The 27,977-nt window shown below is 48.9% G+C and overlaps 2 protein-coding genes across 15 annotated transcripts; one reads left to right on the top strand and one right to left on the bottom strand.

Annotated features, from left to right (window-relative positions):
- Window positions 1–16: 16 nt before the first annotated feature.
- Window positions 17–5,221, bottom strand: S100A9 (S100 calcium binding protein A9). Of its 2 annotated transcripts, none has more exons than XM_069574601.1 (3): window positions 5,099–5,221; window positions 2,163–2,386; window positions 17–409 (listed from the first exon to the last, which is right to left on the bottom strand). In XM_069574601.1, the coding sequence occupies exons 2-3, from the start codon at window positions 2,310–2,312 to the stop codon at window positions 110–112; spliced, it is 450 nt and encodes a 149-aa protein (XP_069430702.1). In that variant the 5' UTR covers window positions 2,313–2,386; window positions 5,099–5,221; the 3' UTR covers window positions 17–109. The 2 variants fall into 2 exon arrangements, with proteins under 2 accessions (XP_069430702.1, XP_069430692.1); XM_069574591.1 differs by lacking the exon at window positions 5,099–5,221 and adding an exon at window positions 2,669–3,201.
- On the top strand, window positions 486–27,977 carry PGLYRP4 (peptidoglycan recognition protein 4). 13 transcript variants are annotated; one of them, XR_011254032.1, is made up of 14 exons: window positions 2,333–2,775; window positions 3,772–3,862; window positions 7,381–7,458; window positions 8,293–8,352; window positions 8,858–9,117; window positions 9,894–9,983; window positions 10,902–11,009; window positions 11,766–11,964; window positions 13,621–13,739; window positions 15,192–15,344; window positions 18,811–19,009; window positions 22,363–23,063; window positions 23,967–24,085; window positions 25,553–27,977. XR_011254032.1 is itself a non-coding variant. In XM_069574516.1 (12 exons), the coding sequence occupies exons 5-12, from the start codon at window positions 9,914–9,916 to the stop codon at window positions 25,729–25,731; spliced, it is 1,146 nt and encodes a 381-aa protein (XP_069430617.1). In that variant the 5' UTR covers window positions 486–639; window positions 2,397–2,775; window positions 3,772–3,862; window positions 7,381–9,539; window positions 9,894–9,913; the 3' UTR covers window positions 25,732–27,977. The 13 variants fall into 13 exon arrangements, 5 of the variants coding, with proteins under 5 accessions (XP_069430617.1, XP_069430667.1, XP_069430631.1 ...); XR_011254030.1 differs by adding an exon at window positions 486–639 and having other exon boundaries at window positions 2,397–2,775; window positions 7,381–9,539; XR_011254038.1 differs by lacking the exons at window positions 8,293–8,352; window positions 8,858–9,117 and adding an exon at window positions 540–639 and having other exon boundaries at window positions 2,397–2,775; window positions 22,363–23,206; window positions 25,553–27,223.

Raw genomic sequence — 27,977 nt, 5'->3', positions numbered from 1 at the left:
GAAGCACGCAGAGCACTGACTTGGAGGAAGACTTTATTTCACCCCCATCGCCCTGCCCCACAGCGAAGGCAGCCCTGAGGCCCTAGGTGGGCAGTGGCTGGCCTCCTGATCAGTGGCTGTGGCCGTGACCGCCGTGGCTGTGGCCGTGACCGCCGTGGCTGTGGCCGTGACCGCCGTGGCTGTGGTCGGGGCCGCCCTGGCCAGGGCACGGGCCTGCGCCACCCTTGTCGAAGCCTGGCCCGTGCCGGTGCCCTCTTCCCGGGGGTGCGGTCTTGTGCATCTCCTCGTGGGAGGCTACCGTCAGCCTGGCCACCAGCATAATGAACTCCTCGAAGCTCAGCTGCTTGTCTTGGTTTGTGTCGAGGTCCTCCATGATCTCGTTGATGGCCTCTTCATCCTTATGCTGCTTCTGCAGGAGGGAGACACGGGCGTCAGGGCTGGGTGTGGCCAGGGCTGGGGACAGGGAGGAGCACTGCAAGTGATTCAGTGGCAGAGGCACAGGGACACTGGGCTTCTGGGCCTCAGTTTCAGCATCTCTTAGACACTTCCTAATTCATTCTGCACACAGCCCCGGCACCACGATTCTCTCCCTTATACAGGAGAGGATCCGAGGTCAAGTGACTCGCCCGAGGTCACGCAGTGAGTACAGCGATGCCTCCTCACTGGGTTCTTACAATTATAGAAAGACTTGGAATCTTCCTTGAGGAACACTTGAGAAAATGGTCTTGCAGAGGGTAACTAGCTCGTGCAGATTGCCAAGGCTTGGGAGTGGAAGGGAGGACACCCATGTTACAATCTGACCCAGAGCCTGGTCTTGTCCTGTTCTCACTGCTTCTGCCAGAATCGCGCCCTCCTCTCCCCTTCCTCTCCAGGCTAGTGACCCTTATTTCAGCCTGTAAGGTGGGGAAGCATCTGAGGGAAATGAGACGGTGTGATAAGTGTGCAAGGAAGGGCATGAGGGGAGGATCCAGGCCCCCCTGGGCTCCAGCTCTGCCACCCACTGCCGGGGCACTTTTGCTGAGTCTCCTCTTGCAATGCTTCACCACGATCTCCTCTTCTGTGCCTTTGCCATTGTCCTGGCAGAGCGCTCACTCCTGGGCAGCCCCCGGGCTGGGGCCTGGCTTTCCCTCCTGGCCTATCTGCTCTGTATGTGGGGGGTGGTGGATGGGGTGGAGTAGGGGTCACACAGAGGAGAACCTTACCCACACAACGTCTTGGCTATATCGTCTCTTGTCCCCCCCGACCCAGAGTCTGGCTTGCTGAGTTCTGCCCCTGCAGGGAGCTGTCAGCGTCCCCCTGACTCTGTCCACTGCAATTCTCCACCTTACCAAGGTGGGAAGGGGCCCCAGGCAGGGCTGGCCACCTATTCTGGGCTATCCTGCTCCAGAAATGGAACTGAGACTGGAACTTACATGTCCCAGCCTTCTGAGCACAGCATCTATGTCCCCCAAGTCACCACATTTGGAAAGAAAACAAAAAGATCCAGTGGAATGAATCTTCCTTTTCTTAGAGCTGCCGGATCATTTTCAGATCAGGGAAATAAACTAACATGTTATGGAGCGCTTTGTCCACACTGGTGCTGGGCTGGGTCCCTTCCCACATGCGGTTTATTTGTTTCCTACCAGAGAGCCTTTGGATTAAAAAAGTCCTCTTGGGTCTTCTAAGTTCATCTGATGCTTGCAGGCTCATTAGCTTCCTTCCAAGAGTCGCTGTCACTTGCTTCCCCTAGCCCCTTCCCAACACTCAGGTTTCAGCTCAAAGGTCGCCTCCTTGGAGGGACCCTTCATGTATTTAACGAGTTGCCTCTCTCCTGCCCAGTCCACACTGCCCACAGCACTCTATTGGCGGTGGATCTATCTGTGTTCTTGATTGGCCAACATGTTTGCCACGTGTCTCTCCCCTCAAGACAGTGGGTCCCTGTTGGCCACTACGTGCCCCGCCTGGGACGGAACCTAGCACCCTGTACAAGCTCAGGCTGTTGGTGCCACCTACTGTGGACCACCTCTAGTGACAGGGTCCAAATCCTGCTCCAAACACGGAGCCCACTGCCTTTGGAGGCTGGGTTGAGGGGCAGGAACATTTTCCTTGATGGTTGCACACTGCATCCCCATTCTCCATCCTTAGCCCAGACTGAGTCAGGTCTGCCAGGAATCCAGCCTTACCTTGAGAAAGTTTGGCAGCTCTTTTTGCACCAGCTGTTTGAGTTCTTTCCGGATCAGGGTTTCCGGGTCCCTTAGCCGTATAGAGTACTGGTGGAAGATGTTGATGATGGTTTCTATGCTGCATTCCATTTGTGACAATTGGTCCGCCATTTTTCTGCCTTCTGTTTGAGCAACGGAGTTGGATGCTTAGAAGACTGTCAAGCTTCCTTTGACCCTCCTACTGTCTGCACACAGGAATGAAGAGGAAAATACAGAATGAAAAGAAATTGGGGACTGCAACTGAACTGGGAGATGACCCAGTTCCAGACATGAGAGGAATGGGTTATACAATGTCTAGGCAATGCCCAAAAGAGAGCCTTTGAGGACAGAAGACTGCAGCAGAGCATGGCCTAAGGAAAAGGGAAGGAAGTTTTAAAGTGAGCAGTCAATCAAGGAGGAAGATGGGTAAGGGGAGTGAAGAGTCAGTGGGCAGGCTCCGGCCCCGGGGTAGCTGGCAGCTCACTTACCCAAGCCGAGGAGCCGCACAGAAGGGTTTGACAGCAAGATGCGGGCCCAGTTTTTATACACCACTGATCGAGACACTCAGCCCTGTCGCGTGAAGATTGCTTCATAGGTGAGCCTATGTGGAAAGCCCAGGCTGGGCTGTTTCACTGCCAGGAAGGGGGCTGGGCCAGGACAGGAAGTGTTCACAGAGCTCTTTTTGACTTTTTGTGAAATTCCCCAGCCCTGGCCCGGAGCTGGTTTGGGAGGAAGCTAGTTGCTTAGTCCACTTCCCCTGCACCCCACACCCCTGTCCCCCCTGAGTGAGGCGGGAGGCAGGCTGCCCCTCTCTGGGACCCCTCGGAAGCCACCGAGGTTGCGCTCCCCACCTGTGATAGCCAGGGGCCGGTGGTGGCCTGAGGACCCCTGAGGCGGGCAACCCACCCTGGCTCCCCTTGTGGCAGCCCAACAAGGATGGCTGAGCCTTCCTGCGCCTGTCTGGCCTGGCTTTTAAGAGGGCGAGGGGTCTGCCTCCACTGTTTGGGCTGATGGAAAGTGCAGAGGACAGCCTGCCGCCGCCCTGCGTGGTTCCCTCCTCAGTTAGGGAATCTCCGTTTTAGGCCGTCGTCGGGGCAAGTTCGCCTGGGTGCCCCTTGTGTGTGCATCCACAGCGCCCTCTGCTGCCTCTATCAGGGCATGTTTCGCTCTGGACCAAGGATCCGAGACCCAAGCTCGCAGGAGCTAGAGACCTGGGGCCAAGCGGTGAAGCAGTGGGGGCTGAAGAGCACCCAGAGCACCGTCAGTAGTGTGACTTATGACAGCAGACATGGGTCTCAGGGTTGGAGAGCCTAGAGAGCGGTGGCGACTGTGGCAAACGAGAGCATTCCTCACTTGAGGGGCCGCTGTTACTCATCCTCGGGGGAAGGCAGCCGCGTGAGAGAGTGGATCATTTAATGGACCTCCCAAAGGTTCAGGAAATCTGTTTTTTTTTTTTTTTTTTCTGTGAAAACTCTTGCTTATAAGACTCGTCAACTACTTTTAAAGGAAAATAAAAACGTTAACTATGGAACGTGGTATGTGCTAAACAAAGCACGGTTGCAGGCCAACGCCTGAAGTTCTTGTCTTTCAGGTCTCTCTCCTCCACTCTGCGGAGGCTCCCCGAGCCAGGGGTGTGGCCTGAATCACCTCTGCAGTTCCAGGATGGAGCAAGAGCCTGCTCGGTAGGTGCAGAATGAACAGTTGTTGGATTAATAAGCGCAGGAATGGGGAAATGAATGAGCGTGAAATACACACAGGCCTGTTTGTTGCCCGGGGACTTTCTGCAGAGATGTTGGCTGGGACCATGCAGTGTTGGTTAGGATGGAAGTGACTGGGTGGGAGGAAAGGAGGGTCCGTGGTTGGTGGAGTGAGCAGCTGGACGGGGCATTGAAACTGAAGGGAGTCCACACTTGGGGGTCCTGTTTTGGCAGTGAGTTCCCTCATGACAGATGGCTGTGGCAGGGGACTTCCCTGGTGGTCCAGTGGCTAAGTCTCCATGCTCCCAATTCCGGGGGCCTGGGTTTGGTCCCTAGTCAGGGAACTAGAGCCCACATGCCACAGCTAAGAGTTCTCACACCACAGCTAAAAGACACTACATGCCCCAGTGAAGATCGAAGATCTCATAACTCAGAGCCTGTGCAGCCAAAAGAAAAAGAAAAAAAAAAGGACTTGGTTGGCAGACCTCATGGTCCCAGGCTAACCCAGGCCTGGGTGAGGCCGAGGCTGAGTTGTAGAGGCTGTGACCTGGGCAGGCTATTTCTGGCTTGGTCAATAAGTGCCCAGATCCCACCCAGCCTCCTCACTGCCAACCAAGGCCAGAGGTTGGAAGGAAAGGCTGGTGGGAAGTGGGGTCTTCTCCTAGAGAGACATTCAGAGCTGCCTGAGTGGGCATGAATTGGGATAGTTTTCCTGGTTCTGGACAGTGGGCATGGCTTCCTCAGCTGTGTTAAAAACACGCGCAAACAAGTGAGGAGGCAGACGCTCTGCAGCTCGAGACCTATCAGTGAGCTTGGTCCCCTGAGGCCGCGGCCAAGAGGGGTCAATGTCTCTCCCCACTCGGCAGGGTTCCCAAGTCTCAATCCTTGCCCCTGACTCCCTCTTGCTGTCTTCACTCATAATCTCTGTGATTTCTGGGGAATTTTCTTTCCCATTTTCTGTCCCCCGGCTCGCATTTTTCCAGTCCTCCTCTCCTATCTCTTGTGGAACCTGGTTTTTGTTCTCAGTGTGTCGCTGAAGTTCCAGAGCCTTCCAGAAATTCCCGATGAATACCTCAGTGTGTCCCTGTTGACTTCCTCTGCCTCGCGGGAATCCCCTTGAAACAGGAAACAAAGGGCTGTCGCACTATCACCCCGTTGGCGTTCTAATGGCTGGCCTTGGGGTCCCTCTCCCTCACTAGCTTATTAACTCCTTTTACTCACCCCTGGGTGATTAACGTCATCGGAGAGGCATCTGATAAATGGCTGCAGAGCACTATGTGACTGACGGCTTTGCTAGAAACTACGCTGAGAAGATGATCATTTCCTGTAATTAAGAAGTTGTGCAGCTCGGGAAAACGCAGAGAAGGAAAGTAAGGAAGTGGGGAGGGGTGAAGGAGATACGGAGACGAGGGAGACTCCGCGGGTGGACGGTAGCCTGGGATGATCAGTGTTCGTGCTGCCCCCTTTTGGCCTACCTGTGTCAGGACAGTCTGCTGCATTCCTTGGGCGCTGATTCTTAACCTTGCGGTTTTCAAGGCCCTTTCACACTTGACAAATTATTGAGTATCTAATAGGTTTTGATTATATGGGTCACATCTACTATTATATACAATATTATACAATTTAAAATACTTACTAATTCACTTAAAATAGTATCAGTACACCCATTATCTAACACATTTTTAAAGTAAGAAATAATATATTTTCAAAAAAAGCCTAGTGAGAAAAATGATATCATTTGTTACATTTTTTGCACACCTCTTTAATGTATGGCTTCTATGAAGACAAATGGACTTTCCTACTTCTGTAATCAGTGTGTTGCATGTGTTTTCTTATTTTTCTTTTCTTTTTTAAACTTTATTTTTAATTGAAGGATAGTTGCTTTACGATATTGTACTGGTTTCTGCCATATATCAACACGAATTAGCCATAGGTGTACATATGTCCCCTCTGTCTCGAGCCTCCCTCCCTCCTGCCTCCCCATCCCAGGCCTCTAGGTTGTTACAGAGCCCTGGTTTGGGTTCCCTGAGTCATACAGCAAATGCCCATTGGCGATCTATTTTATGTATGGTGGTATCTATGCTTCCACGTTTCTCTCTCCATCCGCCCCACCCTCTCCTCCCTCCCCACCCCACCCCACGTCCATAGGTCTGCTCTCTGTGTCTGCGTCTCCACTGCTGCCCCGCAATTAGGCTCATCAGCACCGTCTTTCTAGATTCCATATATATGTGTTAATATGCGATATTTGTTTTTTGTTTGAAGATTTGAAGACAATCGAGCCTCACACAGATAAGTAGTTGGAAAGAGGAGAACATATTAATAGTCTTTAAAAGTTGTTGAAATGGCAGACCACTCCAGTCGTCTTGCCTGGAAAATCCCATGGACAGAAGAGCCTGGCAGGCTGTAGTCACCAGGGTCGCAAAGAGTCAGATATGACAGCCTACACTCATATAAATAATTACAATAAAGTTTGTTGTGAATATTCTTCTTTGATAATTCACCAAAACTCAACAAGCAGATGTTTTGAAAGGGTTATCCTAAAATCTCAGACCATATTAATCAATTCTTTGTTACATTAGAATTTGTTGGTCTATCACAAAATATAAATATGTCTCATGATTCTGTAACTTAATATACTGGTCATTTGGAAAAGATTGATTTACTGGGTTATCCACATCTTCCAAATGCTGGCACATTTCATTATCTAATATATATATACACACACATATGTAAAAATCACATTTATTGATATCACCACTGATCTCATCAAGAAAATCTTTACGTTTCAAGAGACTGTCAAACTCATGGTGGCAGAGCCAAATTTTTCAAATTCTAATTTTTGCTCGAAAGTTCCAGTTTTATTGCACTAATGTATCCTGCTGGTTTTCCTTGAAGTGAAGGTTTAACTCTGTTCATTTCCAGGATAGACATCTGCCTTATATACTGTAGCATGAGTATCCATAATCGAGCTGTTATTTGTTCTTTCAAGTAAGAATGGTGTTTCTATGAAAAAAGTGGCTAGTTCGACTTACCCTTCAATCACACAAGTGCTTTTCCCTGAGATGATTGTGGTGGAGATCTAATAAAATGAATAGCTTCCATCGCTTTACATTTTCGTCTGGAAAGAATACAGCACGAGAAATACAATGGCCGCTGGTGCGGTTTGCTGCCACCTCCCTGGTGCCCGCTAATGTGCAAATAGCCTGACCTGCTATTTGTTTTAGGGCCACTGGTGTAAATATCCGCACGGTGAGGAAGGGGAGGGTCTGGCGATACTTGGTTGGTGGGAGGCTTCTTGTGGTGGGTGGCTCAGGTATATTATTATGGACTGCAGTGTTATATCATGACTGGAAATAGTCATGACCTCATGGAGCCCCGGCAGGGTCTTGGGAACCCTCAGGTTCCTTGGAACATTCTTCGAGAAACACTGTCTCAGGCAATACGTTCCTTGAAGCAGCCTGTGTATCTGTCTGCTTTTCTTTTTCCTTCCTTCTTTTCCACAGAAGGTCTCTTGGAAGAAGCCAGGCTGGATGCGGGGCCTTCTGGCCCAGGGGAGGAGTGAGACAAGGACCCTCAGCAAGGTAGCTGCTCTGGCCAAGGAGGGTGAGATGGTCAGGGTGGAGCTGTTCAACCTAGCAGGCCAGTTAGGGTTTTGGTCCTGAGCGCAGAGGACTAGAGAGAACTGCCTGCTCAGGTCTCTCTTCCCCCTCCTGACACCCTCTGTCCAGAACAGGGTTTTTCTCTCAGGGAGCCCCTCAGCCTGTCAGTCTCCAAGAATTTGCTGGTCTCAGGATGGACCTGGGCTCACCTGCTCGCCCTCCTCTCTCAGGCAGCCACCACCCTCCCAGTCTCTCCTCAGGGTTCCCACCTCCCAAACCCGTCTGCAGAATGGAACCATTCTCCTCTCCCTAACTTGATGCTCTGGGGGCCACAGGCCTCCTCTCCGAGAGCTTCACTGTGGGTCAGGCCTGGGAGGTGGAGGCCTGGGAGACAGTCCACAGGTTCAGGAAAGCCCCAGGTCCTGCAGTGTGAGTCCCCCGGCTGCAGGTCTCTCTCCCCTCATGTATCTCTGGGGCTGCTGCCTCTTGCACCGGTGGCCCAAGATGAGATCAGGAGCACCCCACTCTGCTGCCCACCACTCCAGGGCCCTTCTTCCCAGCCCTGGGCCTTTGTGGGTCCACAAGGGAGAACAGTAGATGGAACTAAGGTATTCAAGGGGCCCCTTCGAGGGAGGTTTTCTGGGGACCCCGGGCCTCAGGGTGACTCCATAGCTTCACTCAGGACAACCTGTCCAGATTTGAGGTGTTCCCTCAAAAGGGTCCGTTCAGTGCTCTCAGGAGGCTGCTCCAGCCATGGAGAGGCGGGAGCCCCTGCAGGTCCCCATGGAGACACATGTCCTATTGCTCGCACACAAGGTGTCTCCTGAAGTTTCCTCCACGAAGACTCAAGGGCTCCCAAGACCAGAGCCTCAGACTGTGAGTAGAGGCAGAACATGTGAGGTGATGACTGTGGCTTTGAGCTGAGAGCAGCTGAGGGGCTGGAGTGTCTTGGCTTCTTGGGTGGGTGACAGTCTGATGCAGAGGTGGGGGTGGTGGTGGGTGAATGGGCCCCTTGGCCACAGAGTGGGAATCAGTTCTAGCAATAAGGACATGTGTGTGCATCACCTCCCGGGATGTACCTTTCTACTTTATCTGCCACTGCTGGTGGGGCTGATGGAAAGGGGTGGGAGTCGGGGTTGGGGAGTAACCTCCATCCAGAACCTTCAGACTCCTGGAGCAGACCTGTCCCCACAGGCAGAAAGTTCCCAGAGGTCAGGATGTGACCCTCAGGTCCCATAGGCACCCCTGGGTTTGCCAGGCTTCCTGGGAGCCTTGGGCAGCCGCACCCTTTCCCAGGGAGGAGGTACCTGGGATTATTCACAGGGCGGGTCCCTGCTGTCAGCTCCTCTCTGGTCTCACTAATTCCCTCTCCGTGCTGTAGGCTGAGGACTGAGCAGAGCCTGGCCCTCCTCTTTCTCCCCCTCTCCCCCTTTGGTTAGGGCTCCTGGCCTTTCTCTTCTCTCTGAAAAGCCAGGGCCATCTTCTTTCCCGGGGAGAGAGTGCCCTCTAGTGCCTGGGAGGGTGAAGGCCGAGGAGGAGGGCAGGGCCAGAGGCCAAGCCTGAAAGGAGGCCCTGCCAGTCAATGAGGGGTGAGCCGGCTGCAGCTTGACCTGCGGAGCTGGGACAGCAAGGGACCCACAGGTATTTCTGAGTGTGTGTGTGTTTAGCTGTGTTTCTTCTTGAAAAGCCCTCTCTTATCAGAAGGACTGGACTCCACCAGATGGAGTGTAAAGATCAGGATTTTTGCTCTGCTCTGGAAATAGGACCCTCCCCCTCTTCAACTCATATCCCATCCTCTTCCCAATCACAGTCTGTCCCCAGCTGGGAAGAAATTCTCTGCATTAGACCTATCGAAGTGAGTTTGTATTTTTCCATTCTCCTACCCCCGGTCCCTGATAGCTCAACTGGTAAAGAATCCGCTTGCAATGCAGGAGACCTTGGTTAGATTCCTGGGTTGGGAAGATCTCCTGGAGAAGGGAACTGCTACTCACTCCAGTATTCTGGCCTGAAGAATCCCAGGGACAGAGGAGCCTGGTGGGCTACAGTCCATGGGGTCGCAAAGGGTAGGACATGACTAAGCAACCTTCACTTTCACTTTCACCCCTGGACCTTACAGCCCTCTTCTATAAGAGTGAGGGTTAGCAACCCTAGATTGCAGGCTTGGTGCGAGGATTAAATAAAGCATATGTGAGTGTCTACTCAGGCCTCACACATGGTAGGCACTCAGTGAGATCTGGTTGCCCAGGGAAACAGGGTGGGGGTGTTTCCCCATCCAATGAGCACCTGACATGTGCTGGGGATCGAGAGAAGCTTATCCACGTGCTAGCCTTCAGGAGGGCAGATGGGGCCATGCAGTGGGGAGGGTGCTCCGTTTGAGGGGTGAGCGCAGTTGGGGTAAACATCATTGTCTTCCGTAGAGCCGAGGTCACTCCTGTCCATGTCCTGGAATCACGTGAAGATGCTGTGGTGGCTTCTTGTCTTCTCTACTCTGGGTCTCGGGGCCTGGGGTGAGTTTTCTTCATTGGCTTAGAGAGTAATTAAGAAGGATCATCCTACAGTCTCGTAACAAGAAATCTTTGAATGCCTGGTCTCCCTTAGGAGGCTGGTAGGAAGCCAGAGCAGGAGCAGGAGGACAGCTTTGCATTTACAGCACAGAACTTGGAGTCCGCAGACCTGGGTGCAAATCCTTGCCCTGCCTCCAGCAATGATTTTAAATAAGTTAGTCACCTCTTGAAAGCTTAATTTTCCCACTTGAAGCCTGAGATAAAGTTATGATCTATATTTATTGTGAGAATAGAATGGGAAAATGCACTGGAAGGACTTAGCACTTGAGCAATGGGGCAATGATTCTATTTGCAATATTATGTCACCCTATGATTGGGGTTTATGGTTGTCAGTAAGAGAAAGCTCCTTCAGGGTGGGAGTCTGTTGAAATCCCCAGAGTCCCGCCCACAGGAGCATGGGCATAGCAAATGCCCCCAAAATCAATCCCAGAGGAACTGACTTGATTTGTGCAGGGAATTCCAGTCCCTTCTGTGTACAATCGGTCCCATTGCTTCCATTAGGTAAAATGCATACAAGGAAAGACTTTGTGGTTTTGAAGAGCCTGGATGCATTTCCAGTGGTTTTTGTCATTGTTGATTTTGCCAATTGTATGTGGCACATGAGAAAAGGACAATATTTCCGACCCCCTGCCCTTGTCTGTTTAACTAACTTCCTAGGAGGTTACCTGGAGCTGGTGTTGGAGAAAACCATGCCTCATGGTACTGCTGGAGGTGGTCCTCTGGCCCCAGAGGGGCTTCCTGAAAGCACTCAGAGATCTGGGGAGGCAGAGGGTTGTGGAGAGGAGCCTGAGCCACTGCCACAGAAAGGACTGGTACTGGGGCTCTCTGAGGGCTGAGGCGAAATGGAATGTTCCTTTACAGGTGATTCCTCCTGGGATAAAACACAAGATAAACACCTGTCCAAGGGACTTCAGGACCTGCTTGGCAACATCTCGCAGCTCATTGGAAAAGACAAACGGGGTCTCAGTGGTGAGGAGGTTTGAGGACCAGCTGGGTTTCTTTTGGGACCAGGCACTTAATGGTGGGATGGGGTGGTTGGGGCTGAGGCACAGGAACACCTGCGTGGGTTGTCTTAGGCCTTGGCAGGGAGGGAAGGGGGGAAGGGGAAGTGGGAGTGCTGCTGGGAGGGACCAGAAACCCAGGAAGGGGAGGTGCAGTCTGTGAATTCAGGCCCCCCTAGCCTGAGGGAGACTTGCACTTTGCCCTCAGGAGTCCTCAGACTGAAGAGGGGTCACTGGCCCTGCCTGGAGGGCCCCCCAGGTTGAGGAGGAAATGCCCCCCTGTGGGAGTGCTGGGAGCAGGGCGAAGGAAGCAGAGTCCCAGAAGAAACTGTCAGTGAGCTTGGAGCACACGGAGGGCAGTAGCGCTGGGGTGGAACGGAGAGGGCCCCTGGGGGCTCTCCCTGGGGCAAATGGTGACACAAAAGGCATCCTGGAGCAGAGGAGGGAGGGACCCTCAACCAGAGAAGGTCATCCAGGTGTGGGGGCCAAACACCTAGGCTGCTCTGGGCAGGCGCAGTCCCTGCATTGGAGTGAGTAGTGAAGTAGAAACGTGGAGGCAAGGAGAGGAGGCTGTGCCCGCCTGCCCACAGAAGGCCTCCTCCTGCGGCTCTTCTGCAGCCACCACGGGGCAGAACTGGCCTCAGCTGGTGCGTGTGGCCCAGGGCCCAAGGTGGCAACAGTGGAGCAGGGTGTGCCAAGTGACACCCACACGGCTCCCCTGCAGGTGTCTCCACCATGGTCTCTCGCGAGCAGTGGGGGGCAGATGCCATTGGCTGCTGTGCCCAGCTGGCCCTGCCGGTGGACTTCCTTGTCACGCACCACATCCCTGGGCTGGAATGTCACAACCAGACCTCGTGCAGTCAGAGGCTGCGGGAGCTGCAGGGCCATCACGTGCGCAACGGCTGGTGTGACGTAGCCTACAAGTAAGAGGCTGGGCTGGGGGCGTGTGACCCAGCTCTCCTAAGGGTGCCTCCCTCACCCCTCTCTTCTCTATTTCCTTCATTTTCTGGGTTGTGGTTGTACCTGGTTAATAATGAATGCAATGAAAAAATATCCTATAAAATTCCAAAGCCTTTGAAATTTTATGTGAGGTTCTTGACTTTGAGCTCTCTTAAAAGGGAGGAAGGAAATTTAAGTGATGACTCTACTTTCTGTTCACCTGCTAATGTTTCACACAGCACGTCGCAGGCTAGGAATGGCTTCCCCGTATGTGGGTGCATAGGTGCGTTTGCCCCCTGACAGAGTGTGAGGTTGGCTGGGTGGGTGTCGCCATCTCTGTGTTACAGGCTGGGGGACCAAGGTCACACTGCTGCTAAGTCATGTGGCCCAGGCTGGCTCGGGATTGCCCCTTTGTCCTCTGATCCTTCCACTACAGCGCGTGTCTGGGCTTTCACCTCAGTGAGGGAGGCATCCACCTCTTCCCCCGATGGTCACTCTAGCAGGCCCTCCCAGCGCCCAGGACCAAGTTCCTCAGCCCGCCTCTGATGTCAGCTCATTGTGGACGATTCCTGTGTGTGGGAACGGCTTCCCACCTCAACAGCACCTGCATCTCTCTGCTTTTCTGCTTCAGGCTTTCATCCAAGCCCCTGACAGTGAACCCCCTGGAGGGCAGGCTTTGTGGCTAACTTCTTAGTCCCCAGCCTTCTGAAGGGACAATTTTAAGTACTTCTCTCTTTGGAAGGTCACATGTCAAGGAGCGCGGTGCTGAGCCCCAGGTGTCCGTGGGGAAGCCAACCCAATTCTTCACGTGTGGTGTTTCTTCCTGGCTCACTCCTCTGGCCCCTTCAGTCTGGCTTCCGAGGTCTCTTCCCAAATAAACTGCCTGTGTCCACATCCTTGTTTGAGGTGCTGCCTCCTGGGAAGTCTATGTAAGAGGTTACCCTAGCAGAGAGAAATCACACCAACAGCCTGTGTGGAGATCACAGACACACAGCATTTTGGAAGGAGGAGGAGAGCCATGTTTGAGGAAACGTAGAGGCTGAGAAGAATCTTAAATTGTTTGGTTGGGTCTGGGGGAGCCTCTGGGTGGCAGCTCCAGGACCCCTTCCCTTTCAAGTGTGCCGGATGATTTATACAAAACCCAGCATCTGAACTGGGGGCGGGGTGAGGAATGTGGGAGAGGTCCTTCTAAGGATGAGTGTAAGTCACTTTGTCTATCCATTGTCTCGGATGCTGCTACTGCTGCTGCTAAGTCGCTTCAGTCGTGTCCGACTCTGTGCGACTCCATAGACGGCAGCCCGCCAGGCTCCCCCGTCCCTGGGATTCTCTAGGCAAGAACACTGGAGTGGGTTGCCATTTCCTTCTCCAATGCATGAAAGCAAAAAGTGAAAGTGAAGTCGCTCAGTCGTGCCCGACTCTTAGCGACCCCATGGCCTGCAGCCTACCAGGCTCCTCTGCCCATGGGATTTTCCAGTACTGGAGTGGGGTGCCATTGCCTTCTCCGATTGTCTCGGATGAATCCATGCAAATTCCCTCTAGTGAACTTGGTTTGGCCCTTCTCCCTTAGGAGGCTGGGTTGGGGTTCCTCTTCAGGGATGTGCCTGGGGCCAGCCACCAAGCCTGGATTTCCCTCTCCACAGCTTCCTGGTTGGGGACGATGGCAGGGTGTACGAAGGTGTTGGTTGGAATGTCCAAGGTGTGCACACCCAGGGCTACAACAATATCTCCCTGGGCCTCGCCTTCTTTGGCAGCAGCAGAGGTAATGGTCACCCCAGCTGTCCTTCTCCGTAGAGCTAGCTAGTTCTTCGTCTCACACTGTCTCTCCACCCTCCGCACACTGGTGGTGATGCTTCCTCTCCTGGAATCCTCTCCCCTGCCTTTGGGGAACGGTCTTCCTCCCCCTGCTCTGGCTTCCTCCCAGCCTCCTTGCCTCCTGGCCCACCCCTCAGGGGAGGCTCTCCATCCTTCCTCCTGCACCCTAGTTCTGCTCCCATTCTGGTCTTGGGAGATTCTGGGCTCCAACTCTCATTCTTGCATCAAAGACTAGAACACCTCTCTAGCTCAGATGCTTCTGTAATATCAGGCCTGGCTTCTGGCCAGCCACTTCCTCCTTCCATCTCTCTCTCTTTCTGAGATTTTCTGTGCAATTTTTAAAAGCCATGTTGGGGCTCCAAACCCCAAGGCCCCTCCACAGTTCTCTAGTCTTATTGCCACCCCGCCCATCTGCATCCCAACATACATCCATTGATTTTCTGAACGTTTATGGTTAATAAGTGGGCTTACCTGGTGGCTCAGTGATAAAGAACTCACCTGCAGTGCAGGAGATGAGGGTTTGGTTCCTGGGTTGGGAATATCTCCTGGAGAAGGGAATGGCAGCCCATTCCAGTACTCTTGCCTGGGAAATCCCATGGACAGAGGAGCCTGGCAGGTTACAGTCCATGGGGTCTCAAGAGAGTCGGACATGATTTTGTGACTAAATAACAACAACTAGCAAAGCCTCTGCACATCTAGTTTCCTATGGCGCCCTCCCAATATCTTTTGAGATGGCCCAGGTAAGTTTCACGACTACTATTACAGTAGGTACAGCCCAAGTTTCAGAGAGGTAAGTGACCCAGGTGACATAGCTGTAAGGAGAGGAATCAGAACACAAGCTCATCCCTTCCATTTCTGCTCCAGGGCAGCTTCCTGTTTGCCAGAGGAGTCTTGATGTTCAACTCTGTTGATTTCTGTACCACTCTTTGCCCCTGGGTGTTACCTTGTGAGCTGTGGGCTCTTGAGCTCAGTACTTCTTGACAACCTCAAGTTCCTCTTTGTGAATAGTGGGGTTCATCATAGCATCTGCCTCACAGGCTTGATGTGAGGATTATGCAGCCACTGCAGACAGAGAGGCTGGCACAGGCCTGGAAGGGCCCTAGTGATGGGAAACCCTAATGCAGCCAGGGGGCTTTAGTGAGCATGGGGCTGCCATCCAGCTCTTCCCCAGGGAGACAGATGAATGAAGTCTCGGTGGGTCTTTGGGAGAGGTCTTTCCAGTCACCAAAGCTCTGTCCAGGCAGACCCTTGAATTCCAAGCTGTCCAGCACTCAGGATGAGCCTGTTCCCCTTCCTCCCCCTTTAACAGCTATGCAGGAGCTGGCAGGACATCTTGTCTCCCCACAGAACTCTGCAACTCAGGCCAGATTGAGGCTTCCTAAGGATCACTCTCTTCCAGGCCACAGCCCTAGCCCAGCCGCCCTGGTAGCCATGGAAGGTTTGATCTCCTCTGCTGTCCACAAGGGCCACCTGTCACCCCTGTATGTCCAGCCACTCCTTGTGAAAGGCGAGAGCTGCCTGTCCTCTCAGCAGAATGCAAGTCTCAAGGAAGGTAAGACTTTAAGTCTTAAAAAAAAAATTTTTTTTTGGCAGTGCTGCAAGGCATATGAGATCTTAGTTCCCTGACCAGGGATCAAACTCAGGTTGCCTACCTTGGAAGTATGGAGTGTTAATCACTGAACCCCCAGGGAAGTCCCTAAGACCTTGAGTCTTACTGGACCTCCCTCAAGATTCACTCCCATTCACTTCCAAATGCCACTGGATGTGACTTTTTCAGTCAGGCTCTCACTGGAGTTGTTCTTTTTTTAAAAAGTATTTTTTAATTGGTGAAAATTGCTTTACAATTTTGGGTTGGTTTCTGCCATAATGTGAATCAGTCATAATTATATATATCCTCCCCCCCCCCCCCCCCGCCCGCCCCAGCCCTCTAGGTCATCACAATGTGCTGGGCTGGGCTCTCTGAGTCATTTAGCAACTTCCCACTGTCTGTTTTACTGATGATAGTGTATATATGTCAATGCCACTTTCTCAGTTTGTCCCACCCTCATCTTCCTCTGCTGTGTGTACAAGTCTGTTCTCTACGAGGTTCATCAGTACCATTCTCCTAGATTTCATATGTATATGTTACTATATGACACCTATTTTTCTCTTTCTGACTTACTTCACTCTGTATAAGAAGCTCTAGGTTTATCCATTTCACTATTACTGACTCAGATTCATTCCTTGTTATAGCTGAATAATATTCCATTGTATAAATGTACCACAAGTTTTTTCTTTAAATGCAAACTTATCTGTTGATGGACATCTAGGTTGCTTCCATGTCTTGGCTATTGTAAATATCGCTTCAGTGAACATTGGGGTACTTGTATCTTTTATAATTGTGGTTTTCTTGGGGGTATATGCCCAGTAGTGGGATTTCTGGGTCATATGGTAGATTTATTCCTAGGTTTTTAAGGAATCGCCATACTATTCCATTTGTTTTCCATAATGGCTGTATCTATTTACCTTTCCATCAACAGTGCAGGAGGGTTCCCTTTTCTCCATCCCTTCTCCAGCATTTACTGTTTGTAGATTTTTTTTGATGATGGCTATTCCGACTGGTATGAGTGATATGTTACAGTAGTTTTGATTTGGATTTTTCTCATAATGAGTGATGTTGAGCAGCTTTTCATGTGTTTATTATCCATCTGTATGTCTTCTTTGAAGAAATGTCTGCCATTTTTTTTATTGGGTTGCTTGTTTTTCTGATATTGAGCTGTATGAACTGCTTATGTATTTTGGAGGTTAACCCTTTGTCTGGGGAAACAGTGTAAATAGTGGCAGACTTTTTTGAGGGGGCTCCAAAATCACTGCAGATGGTGAGTGCAGCCATGAAATTAAAAGACACTTGCTCCTTGGAAGAAAGGCTATGACAAACATAGACAGCATATTAAAAAGCAGAGACATTACTTTGCCAACAAAGGTCCATCTAGTCAAGGCTATGGTTTTTCTAATAGTCATGTATGGATGTGAGAGTTGGACTATAAAGAAAGCTGAGTGCAGAAGAATTGATGCTTCTGAACTGTGGTGTTGGAGAAGACTCTTGAGAGTCCCTTGGACTGCAGGGATATCCAACCAGTCCATCCTAAAGGAAATCAGTCCTGAATATTCACTGGAAGGACTGATGTTGAAGCTGAAACTCCAATACTTTGGCCACCTGATGTAAAGAGCTGACTCATTTGAAAAGACCCTGACGCTGGGAAAGATTGAAGGCGGAAGGAGAAGGGGGCAACAGAGGATGAGATAATTGGATGGCATCACCGACTCAATGGACATGAGTTTGAGTAAACTCTGGGAGTTGGTGATGGACAGGGAGGCCTGGCGTGCTGAAGTCCATGGGGTCACAAAGAGTCGGACACGACTGACTGACTGAACTGAACTGAACCCTTTGTCAGTTGCTTCGTTTGCAAATATTTTCTCCCATTCTGCGGTTTATCTCTTCATGTTGTTGATAGTTTCCTCTGTTGTGCAAAAGCTTTTAAGTTTTATTAGTTTCCACTTGTTTATTTTTGTTTTTATTTCCCTTAATTTAGGAGATGGGTCAGAGAGAATCTTGCTGCAATTTATGTCAAAGAGTGTACTGTCTATGTTTTCCTCTAAGAGCTTTATAGTTTCTGGCCTTACATTTAAGCCTTTAATCCATTTAAAGTTTATTTTTGTGTATGATGTTAAGAAGTGTTCTGATTTCATTCTTTTTCACGTAGCTGTCCAGTTTTCCCAGCACCACTTATTGAAGAGGCTGTCTTTTTCACTGGAGTCCTCTGATGGGCAACTGGTCACCCAACTCTCTGAAACATTAGGGCTTGCAAACCTTGAGGGGGGCCCTCCAGGTCACCTACTTGTCCCTCCGATTCCTAGAATGATAGAGGCATGGCACTCGGCATAGTCTAGCTTGTGTTCACTCATTCCTACGTCAGTGATTTACCGAGCACCTGCGCGTCGCTGAGGATGTATCAAGGGAGCAAATGCTCAATAGCAGTGCCCTCATGAAGTTTCAATCAAGATGGCAGAGAAACACAATAAGAACACAAACAAGTAAAATAGTTGGTGTGTTACATGGCGAAATGGTGAAAAGTGCTATGAAGGGAAAAAAGCCTGGCGAGGGGTAGGACACACAAGCACAAAAATGCACGCCTTTCTGAATACAAGAATTATCAGTAGAGCTGCATTAACAGACCAAAGAGCTTAAGGCATTACTTGTACTGACTTAAAGGAAGAGTTTAACATAATTCAAGGAAGATTAAAAGCAGATTTGGAGTTTAACAAGCAGCAACATCAAAACTGGGACAGTTAGAAGGGAGTTTCCTGGTGGTCCAGTGGTCAGGGCTCTGTGCTTTCACTGATGGGGGTCCCGGTTTGATCCCTGGTTAGGGAACTTAGATCCCACAAGCCACATGGTGTGGCCTAAACAAACAGTGTAGTTAATAGGCACTATTCATCTTTTCTTGGACTTAATAGAATTTTAAAGAAAATTGGACTTTTGTATTAGACCTTGGAGTGAATTTGATCTCTGCCTTTGGATGGTGTCATCTGTCAGTATTAATACTTGCTTACACTGACAGAGTTTTGTGGACTACAAGTGATTCTTAAAGACATGTTTTCAGATGAAAATTCAACTAATTTCTCCAAAAAGACCCTGTTACACATACATACACAAACACACACACACACACACGACAGTTGTTCAGATAAATAAATACACTTTGGACTTGGGATAAAGCATCCATGTCCCCTCAAGATCAACATTCCCATTGTCCTTTGGGTTCTGATTTTTGGGGTTGTAGCTGGTGATTCTTAGCTCCTGCATCTTGAACGCAATTCCTGTTCCCAGATAGGCCACCAGGAACTGCCGGGCTCTCCAGGTCCGTAGTCATGGTCAGGGCAGGATGCCGAGAGGGTGGGCGGGATGTTCAGTAGCGAGGTGGGTGACCAGAGCGGGCACAGTGAATCCTCACATCCATTTTTTTGCCCCACTACAGTTTGCCCACTTATTGTTCAGAGGTCTGCTTGGGATGCCAGGGAGGCCCACTGTCCCGAGATGAACCAGCCGGCTCAGTATGTCATCATTATCCACACCGCGGGGCGAACCTGCAACAGGTCTGATGAGTGTCGCGTGCTGGTCCAAGATATCCAGTCCTCCTTCATGGATAGATTGGACTCGTGTGATATTGGGTACAAGTAAGTGTGCCTGAGGCTGTGAAGGCTTCTCTTCCCATGGGGGTGGATACTGATCCTGTGAAAGGAGTGGGAAGAGGACCTAATATTTACTGAGAGCCCAGCATAGGAGAGGTGGTCCTTCTCACTCACGGATTCCTCACCAAGCCCTGGGTAGGCCTTATTTAGGATGTAGCTAAGGGGTGGTCATCTCCCTTGAGCACATTCTCAAAATGTGTGTCTTTATTATTTTAATTGAAGTGTAGCTGTTTATAATGTTTTGTTAGTTTCAGGTGCAAAGTGATTCAGTTTTATACATACGTATATATTCTTTTTCAGATTCTTTTCCCTAATAGGTTATTCAGTTCAGTTCAGTTCAGTTCAGTCACTCAGTCGTGTCTGACACTTTGAGACTCCATGGACTGCAGCACGCCAGGCTTCCCTGTCCGTCACCAACTCCCAGAGCTTGCTCAAACTCATGTCCATCGAGTCCGTGATGTCATCCAACCATCTCATCCTCTGTCATCCCCTTCTCATCCTGCCTTCAATCTTTCCCAACTTTAGGTTCTTTTCAAATGAGTCAGTTCTTCACACTGGGTGGCCAAAGGATTGGAGCTTCAGCCTTAGCATAGTCCTTCCAGTGAATATTCAGGACTGATTTCTGTTAGGATTGACTGGTTGGATCTCCTTGCAGTCCAAAGGACTCTCAAGAGTCTTATCCAACACCGCAATTCAAAAGCATCAATTCTTCAGTGCTCAGCTTTCTTTATGGTCCAACCCAAATATACGTGGCTACTGGGAAAACCATAGCTTTGATGATATGGACCTTTGTTGGCAAAGTAATGTCTCTGCTTTTTAATATGCTGTCTAAATTGGTCATAGCTTTTCTTCCAAGGAGCAAGTGTCTTTTATTTGCCATGAAGTGATGGGATCAGATGCCATGATCTTGGTTTTTTAAAGATGAATTTTAAGCCAACTTTTTCACTCTCCTCTTTCACTTTCATCAAGAGGCTCTTTAGTTCCTCTTTGCTTTCTGCCAAAATGGTAGTGTCTTCTGCATATCTGAGGTTATTGATATTTCTCCCAGTAATTTCTCCCAGTAAAAGCTCTTGCTTTTAGCTTGTGCTTCATCCAGCCTGGCATTTTTCATGATGTACTCTGCATTTAAGTTAGATAAATAGGTGACAATATACAGCCTTGATATACTCCTTTCTCAATTTGGAACCAGTCAATTTTTTCATGTCCGGTTCTAACTGTTGCTTCTTGACCTGCATACAGATTTCTCAGGAGGCAGGCAAAGTGTTCTGGTATTCCCATCTCTAAGAATTTTCCAGTTTGTTGTAACCCACACAGTCAAAAGCTTTAGCATACTCAATGAAGCAGAAATAGATATTTTTCTGGAACTCTCTTGCTTTTTCTGTGATCCAACAGATGTTGGCAATTTGATCTCTGGTTCCTCTGATTTTTTTAAATCCAGCTTGAACATCTGGAAGTTCTCAGTTCACATACTGTTGAAGTCTCGCTTGGGGAATTTTGAACATTACTTTGCTAATGTATGAGATGTGTGCAATTGTGTGATAGTTCGAGCATTCTTTGGCTTTGCCTTTCTTTGGGATTGGAATGAAAACTGACCTTTTCCAGTCCTGTGGCCACTGCTGAGTTTTTCAGCTTTGCTGACATATTTACTGCAGCACTTTAACAGCATCATCTTTTAAGATTTGAAATAGCTCAACTGGAATCCCATCACCTCCACTGGCTTTGCTCGTCCTGATGCTTGCTAAGGCCCACTTGACTTCTGACTCCAGGATGTCTGGCTCTATGTGAGTGATCACACCATCGTGGTTATTTGGGTCATGAAGATCTTTTTTTTTTTTTTTCGTACATTTCGTCTCTGCATTCTTGCCACCTCTTCTTAATGTCTTCTGCTTCTGCTTCTGTTAGGTCCACATGATTTCTGTCCTTTATTATGCCCATCTTTGCATGAATTGTTCCCTTGATATCTCTAATTTTCTTGAAGACATCTCTAGTCTTTCCCATCCTATTGTTTTCCTCTATTTCTTTGCATTGATCACTGAGGAAGGCTTTCTTATCTCTCCTTGCTATTCTTTGGAACTCTGCATTTGGATGAGTATATTTTTCCTTTTCTCCGTTGCCTTTAGCTTCTCTTCTTTTCTCAGCTATTTTTAAGGCCTCTTCAGACAACCGTTTTGCCTTTTTTGTATTTCTTTCTTTTGGGGATGGTCTTGATCACCACCTCCTGTATAGCGTCACAAATCTCCATCCATAGTTCTTCAGGTACCCTATCTAGCAAATCTAATCCCTTGAATCTATTTGTCACTTCCATTGTATAATCCTAGGGATTTGATTTAGGTCATACCTAAATGGTCTAGTGGTTTTCCCTCCTTTCTTCAATTTAAGTCTGAATTTGGCAATAAGAGTTTGTAGTCTGAGCCACAGTCAGCTCCTACTCTTGTTTTTGCTGATTGTGTAGAGCTTTTCCATCTTTGGCTACAAAGGAATGTAATCAATCTGATTTTGGTGTTGACCATCTGGTGATGTCCATGTGTAGAGTCATCTCTTGTGTTGTTGCAGAGGGTGTTTGTTATGCCCACACAATATTAAGTAGAGTTCCCTGTGCTATACAGTAGGTCCTTGTTGGTTATCTCCTTTATGGACAGTAGTATGAATGTGTGTCCTTTTGAAAGGTCAGATATTGACATGATGGAGACCAAGGCTGTGCTGAAAAGGTACTATAGGACATCAGATGCAGGGAAGATTGTAAAACCTGTAGAAAGGAGCATCTAAAGATTATGCCTTTTTCACATAATCACTTCCCACTCCTCGGCTTAGGCTCTGTCTCTCAGTTCAGCCCCAACCTGAAGTTTGTCTCCCTCATGTTAGACTCTCCTTTGCATCTGGAAAGTATCAGCCTCCTTGGGGAGGACATCTTTCCTTACACAAGAAGATGAGGTGACGGGGAGCAGCCAGAGAAGAAGCAACTGGGAGAGTGTGATGCAATGGAAGCTAAGAATGTTTGAAGAGGTGGGAATTGGCAGGGCCTCTGCTTCCCTGGTGGCTCAGATGGTAAAGCGTCTGTCTACAATGCGTGAGACCCAGGTTCGATCCCTGGGTTGGGAAGATCCATGGAGAAGGAAATGGCAGCCCACTCCAGTACTATTGCCTGGAAAATCCCATGGATAGAGTAGCACGGTAGGCTACAGTCCATGGGGTCGCAAAGAGTTGGACACGACTGAGCAACTCCACTTTCTTTTTTTCTGAAACAGAGAGGTCAGGGAAGGCAAAGTCAGGGAAGTGTTTTCCTGTCCAGATAGTACCTTTGGGTCTCTCTAATGGCAAAGTCTGTAATCCTTTTATAGAGAAGACACTGACCTAACAGAAGAGTGGAGACTTTTTGAAGGATGTTTTCAGAGACTGAAGATAAGACGTTTGGGGTTCAGTTCAGTACAGTTCAGTCGCTCAGTCGTGTCCGACTCTTCGCGACCCCATGAATCGCAGCACGCCAGGCCTCCCTGTCCATCACCATCTCCCGGAGTTCACTCAGACTCACATCCATTGAGTCCGTGATGCCATCCAGTCATCTCATCCTCTGTCGTCCCCTTCTCCTCCTGCCCCCAATCCCTCCCAGCATCAGAGTCTTTTCCAATGAGTCAACTCTTTGCATGAGGTGGCCAAAGTACTGGAGCTTCAGCTTTAGCATCAGTCTTTCCAAAGAAATCCCAGGGCTGATCTCCTTCAGAATGGACTGGTTGGATCTCCTTGCAGTCCAAGGGACCCTCAAGAGTCTTCTCCTATCTAATATCTTGGACTTAGCCTCTGAAAAATAGTAACAGCAACAACAACGTCCTATCAGAAACGGCGGCATGGAGTCTTACGTCTTAGGGTGGGTCTCTACTGACCCAGACGGCGTATCTGTGCACGGGAGTCACAAGAGCCCCAGTGGAGCTGGAGTTTAGTCCCTGCTGCTGCTGCTGCTGCTGCGTCGCCTCAGTCGTGTCCGACTCTGTGCGACCCCATGGACTGCAGCCCACCAGGCTCCCCCGACTCTGGGATTCTCCAGGCAAGAACACTGGAGTGGGTTGCCATTGCCTTCTCCAATGCATGAAAGTGAAAAGTGAAAGTGAAGTCGCTCAGTCGTGTCCGACCCTCAGTGACCCCATGGACTGCAGCCCACCAGGCTCCCCCGTCCATGGGATTTTCCAGGCAAGAGTACTGGAGTGGGGTGCCATTGCCTTCTCTGTTTTAGTCCCTACTTGTCCCCAAGCCCAGGACAGCTGTGTGCAGGGATCCTGCCTTAGATGGATTTACCACTGCTGCTTGATATGTACTCCTGGGCTGACTGCCTCTCCTCTCTCCAATCCCTGGTAGTAACATCGTTTTCAAGATAGGAGGAAACTTTTCCTCCAACATCTATTACCTATCAGGATGTGTTTTGCTGGGCCCTGGTATGAAGAATTATTCCCAGTAGGAGGAGGGAGGAGAAGGCGATGGCACCCCACTCCAGTAAGGCAAGGCTGGGGACGTGTTCTTCATGTGTCCTTAGTCGTGGGGAGGTGTAGGTCATCTGTGCGCAGCAGTTCCACTGGTGAGGTAGGGCTGCAGGGGTCGAAAATACTGTCACTGTTCCTAGTCTGTGAGCTACCTTCAACAGTGGTGCTGTGCTGAGGCCCATGGGCTCATGAGAGAGGATTGTTGTTAGGAATTTTGTCAAATCATTGGTAGGCTGAGATCAACTATGGTGGGAGAGCAATAAAAGCTGCAGGTCAGGGCTGCGGTCCATGTCCCTTGCCCATGAGAGCTGGCTGACCAGCATGACACTGGCAGGGACTCTTTGTTACACAGTGTTTAGAACTTGATAAGCTAATCAATGTCTGATGAGTAGACAAGAATGACTGAGTGAATGGAACAGCCTCAGAGTGCCTCTCTTTCACGCCCTTCTCCATCTCCCCTGGCTGTCCTCCAGCTTCCTCGTGGGCCAGGATGGCATCATCTATGAAGGAGTAGGCTGGAGTGTCCAAGGTTCCCACACCCCCAGCTACAATGACATTGCCCTGGGCCTCGCCTTTATGGGCACCTTCTCTGGTAAGTGGATGCTTTGGGCAGTAGTGGTCATTGTGTGGTATTTGAGGGAAAGCATCTGACAGCGTCTGCAGAAGTGACTTAGCAGCAGTGCTGGGTTTGCCCCACTTCAGATCTGATGTTGAACTAAGTTCAGTGTGAGAGGTGGCCTTTGAGACAGAATCCCACCCCAAATTTACATGTTTCACACCCAAACAAATGCCTCTCTCTTCTGATATCCGAGACACATTAGATAAGGAAAGAAGATCTTTGTGTATGTTTCTGGTAAGTTTTTACCATGACATCCACGTGTGGACACTTGCCTTATTTGCCAAATGCACAGATGAGCCCTGTCTCTGCATCCAGAGTGCACGCTGAGAATTGCTATTGCTCAGAAGTTTGATCAGAGTTTGTTTAAGCTCAGGGGCCTTTTGTGGAATCTCTGGGAAGGAAGGCTATGTCACTGGGGGCTAGTACTAGATCGGGCCTTGGATAGGGGAAGGAGTGAGCCAGGGGAATATGCCTGGGGATGATGCTGGGCCTATGAAGGTGAAGAGAACACTCTATGGCTAATGCAGGGTTGCTCAACCACAACATTATCAACATTTCAGGTCAGATAATTCACTGGGGCTGCCCTGTTCACTGTAGGGTATTTAGCAACATCCCTGGCATCTAACTACTAGATACCTACAACATCCTTCCCTTCACTGTCCAACCCAAAATGTTTCTCAGTTCAGTTCAGTTGCTCAGTTGTGTCCGACTCTTTGCGACCCCATGAATCGCAGCACGCCAGGCCTCCCTGTCCATCACCAACTCCCAGAGTGCACTCAGACCCATGTCCATCGAGTCCGTGATGCCATCCAGCCATCTCATCCTCAGTCGTCCCCTTTTCCTCCTGCCCCCAATCCCTCCCAGAGTCTTTTCCAATGAGTCAACTCTTTGCATGAGGTGGCCAAAGTACTGGAGTTTCAGCTATAGCATCATTCCTTCCAAACAAATCCCAGGGCTGATCTCCTTCAGAATGGACTGGTTGGATCTCCTTGCAGTCCAAGGGAGTCTTCTGCAAAACCACAGTTCAAAAGCATCAATTCTTCGGTGCTCAGCCTTCTTCACAGTCCAACTCTCACATCCATACATGACCACAGGAAAAACCATAGCCTTGACTAGACAGATCTTAGTCGGCAAAGTAATGTCTCTGCTTTTGAATATACTATCTCGGTTGATCTAGGGGGTTAGATTGTCGCCTGTAGAACAACCAGGCTAAAGGCTTTGTACAGCCCCAGAATGATTGTATATTGTATCTCAGGCTCTGCTCTTCTGATTCAGGAAGAACTTTGGTGCTGAGGAATCTAAAGTCTTGGTTTTCTACCTGTCTGCAAGGTGGAATGTACCAGTTTGGTGGTAAAGGTGGGTTAGGGGGATCTAGGAGTGTGTCCTGCCCTGGAAGAAATGCGGGAATCCTATATCTGATGAGTCTGCTGTGGTTTGCAGGTTCCCCGCCCAATGCCGCAGCGCTGGAGGCAGCCCAGAACCTGATCCAGTGTTCCGTGATCAAGGGGCACCTGGTCTCCGACTACCTGCTGGTGGGCCACAGTGACGTGACCAACGTTCTGTCTCCTGGGCGGGCTTTGTACAACGTTATTAAGACTTGGCCTCATTTCAGACACTAGGGAGCCCCTTTTTCTCCCAAGACCATTCCCATCCCCAGCCCTATCCCCTTCCCCAACCCCGCCTGCTGGTCCTCCCCTTCCTCTCCATTCTGATTCAACACCTGTATCCTCTCCTTGCCAACCCCATCCTGTCCCTCCTGTCTCAGGTTAGTGTGATCATTTCCTGCCAGCATCTCCCAGAATCTCTTAAACTCTGTAGTTGGATGTTCCCAGCCCTCTGAGTCTGGGCCCAGTCTTCCTCTTTTCTCACCTTCCTCTCCCCACCACCCATGTCTTCAGCCAGGTGAGCTTTCTTGTGCCCTGATACACACCCCTCTCCTGGTGTGCCTTCCCCTGCCATCTGCCTGGCAGCCCCCAGCCTCACATGTGACCCAGGTCAATGTCCCAGCCCCTCCTCTCTGTTCACACACTGCCTTGCCCTAATTTGGAAGCAGCCCTTATTTCAAGGCAGTAATTGTTTATAGACATTCTCTCCACTGGGTTGTGAGGTTGTCCACTTTCATTCATGTCTGTGTCTTCAGTTCTTCAGCAGTGTCTAGAATTCAGAAGATGAGACAGATATTTATTGGAGAAATGGATGAATAAAGGGGAGTTGGCCAAGTCCCTGCTCCCCTTTCCAATTTGCTGGACATACCCTCTTTGGGCAGGATTTGCTGGATCTTGGGCAGTGCCCCATTCTGCCAGCATTCTCTCTGTTCCGTTCTTTTCCAGTCCGAGGCTCAGAACTGGCTCTGGTTGCTTGTTTCTGGGGTCCTGTGTCCACATCCTCCCACACCCCTGTGAGGACAGGACCATGCATTACTCCAGACCCAGGCCCAGGCTGTGTCCACACAGGCCACCCAGCACCTCCCCGCATAAGGGATGCTCACAGATAAAAAATTATAAACTAGCATTTCAGATCCAGCTAAAAGTATCAAGAAAATCGTGTAAGGTAGGAAAGAAAAATTAACTAAAAGTGTAAAATATGAGAAATCGGGTAATAGAACTCATGAGAGAGTAAGAAATATGATAACCATTTCAGAAATGACCAGGTAAAAGAAGGAAGATAAAAAGTTAATGCACATAACAGATAATATGTTAGAAGAAAATGAAGATCGAATGAAGGAAAAAATTAAAAATCCAAAAGAAATAAAAAACAAGAGTAAAACAACCAGATGGAAAGTAATCAATATAATTGATAAACAAAGAAGTTACAAGGTATGTATAATTGAAGTCCCTAAACAAGAAAACTAAAATAAGGGAATAGGACAAATACAAAAGCTGTAATTCTAGAAAACCTTCCTGAAAAAAAAGTTTTGAAAATTTGCTTTTACTTTGCTTTATATTTAAAAAGAATGACTCACAAAGATGAATTACAGGGTGTATTAAACTAACGGGTTTTCAATAAAACATTTCCTCTGGGCATTCAGGATAAAAACCCCAAAATGTGACAAATAAGAGAGAAAAATGTCATCAGACTTTTTGACAACATTTTCACCTAGGAAAAAAAAAAGGAAGAATATATTTAAAATGTAATGAAACATGTGATAATGTGATCCAAGGGTTTTATAGTCAATAAAATTGAGTTTCAAATACAAAGGTCACAGATATACTCTCATCAACATGTAAGAACTCTGGGAATATAGTCTCATGAGCTCTTCCTTAGGAGTCTACAAGATAATGACCTCAAACAACCAAAATAAGACATTAACATAATGATCAGAGATAAATATTAATGTATGTGTATTTGTAAATTAAGACTAAATGAAGATTATCAAAGTGAGAGTATAGTATGTAATGGTTGTGAGTGCTAACAATGTAGCAGATTACAGAACTGAAAAAAAATGTGGAGGGAATGAGAAGAGTGTCTGCAAATTTAAACTATTTTAGTAATTATATTGTTGGTGCTAATCTTTGTATTGTTTTTGCATGAAAATTTACTGTGAGATGTGGGGTCAAACAAATGAGTAAATATGTGATATTCTAATTCCATCACCCCCAGTGTTTTTGAAAGTAAGATTCTCAAGGTGGAAAAAGAAGAGGTTAAGTAATATACCAGAGCCCTGGATTTGAATTGAAAATATAAGGATAAACCCACGAGGTACTTATGAACTCATGAAGTGTTTCATTTTAACATTTTTAACCACTGTCTGGTGAAAGGTCTGGAAACTTTGATCAATCCAGTAGCAATAAGTTAGCACCAGATTGTGAGCTGAAATTACAATATCCCAATAAAAGAAATAAAAAGTTCTTGGAGAAACAACTGA

Source organism: Ovis canadensis, chromosome 1 (genome assembly GCF_042477335.2).
Source record: "Ovis canadensis isolate MfBH-ARS-UI-01 breed Bighorn chromosome 1, ARS-UI_OviCan_v2, whole genome shotgun sequence".
In the NCBI taxonomy this organism is placed as follows: domain Eukaryota; kingdom Metazoa; phylum Chordata; class Mammalia; order Artiodactyla; family Bovidae; genus Ovis; species Ovis canadensis.
This window is presented reverse-complemented; position numbering and strand designations above follow the sequence as displayed.

What these genes read in the sequence shown, in the direction of transcription:
- S100A9 (XM_069574601.1), bottom strand. Translation starts at nt 2,312, where the DNA reads ATGGCGGACCAATTGTCACAAATGGAATGCAGCATAGAAACCATCATC. An exon ending in AGCTGCCAAACTTTCTCAAG is followed by an intron (nt 410 to 2,162) that starts GTAAGGCTGGAT and finishes TCCCTCCTGCAG; the next exon opens with AAGCAGCATAAGGATGAAGA.
- PGLYRP4 (XM_069574516.1), top strand. Translation starts at nt 9,914, where the DNA reads ATGTCCTGGAATCACGTGAAGATGCTGTGGTGGCTTCTTGTCTTCTCT. An exon ending in TCTGGGTCTCGGGGCCTGGG is followed by an intron (nt 9,984 to 10,901) that starts GTGAGTTTTCTT and finishes GTTCCTTTACAG; the next exon opens with GTGATTCCTCCTGGGATAAA. An exon ending in CTTCTTTGGCAGCAGCAGAG is followed by an intron (nt 13,740 to 15,191) that starts GTAATGGTCACC and finishes ACTCTCTTCCAG; the next exon opens with GCCACAGCCCTAGCCCAGCC.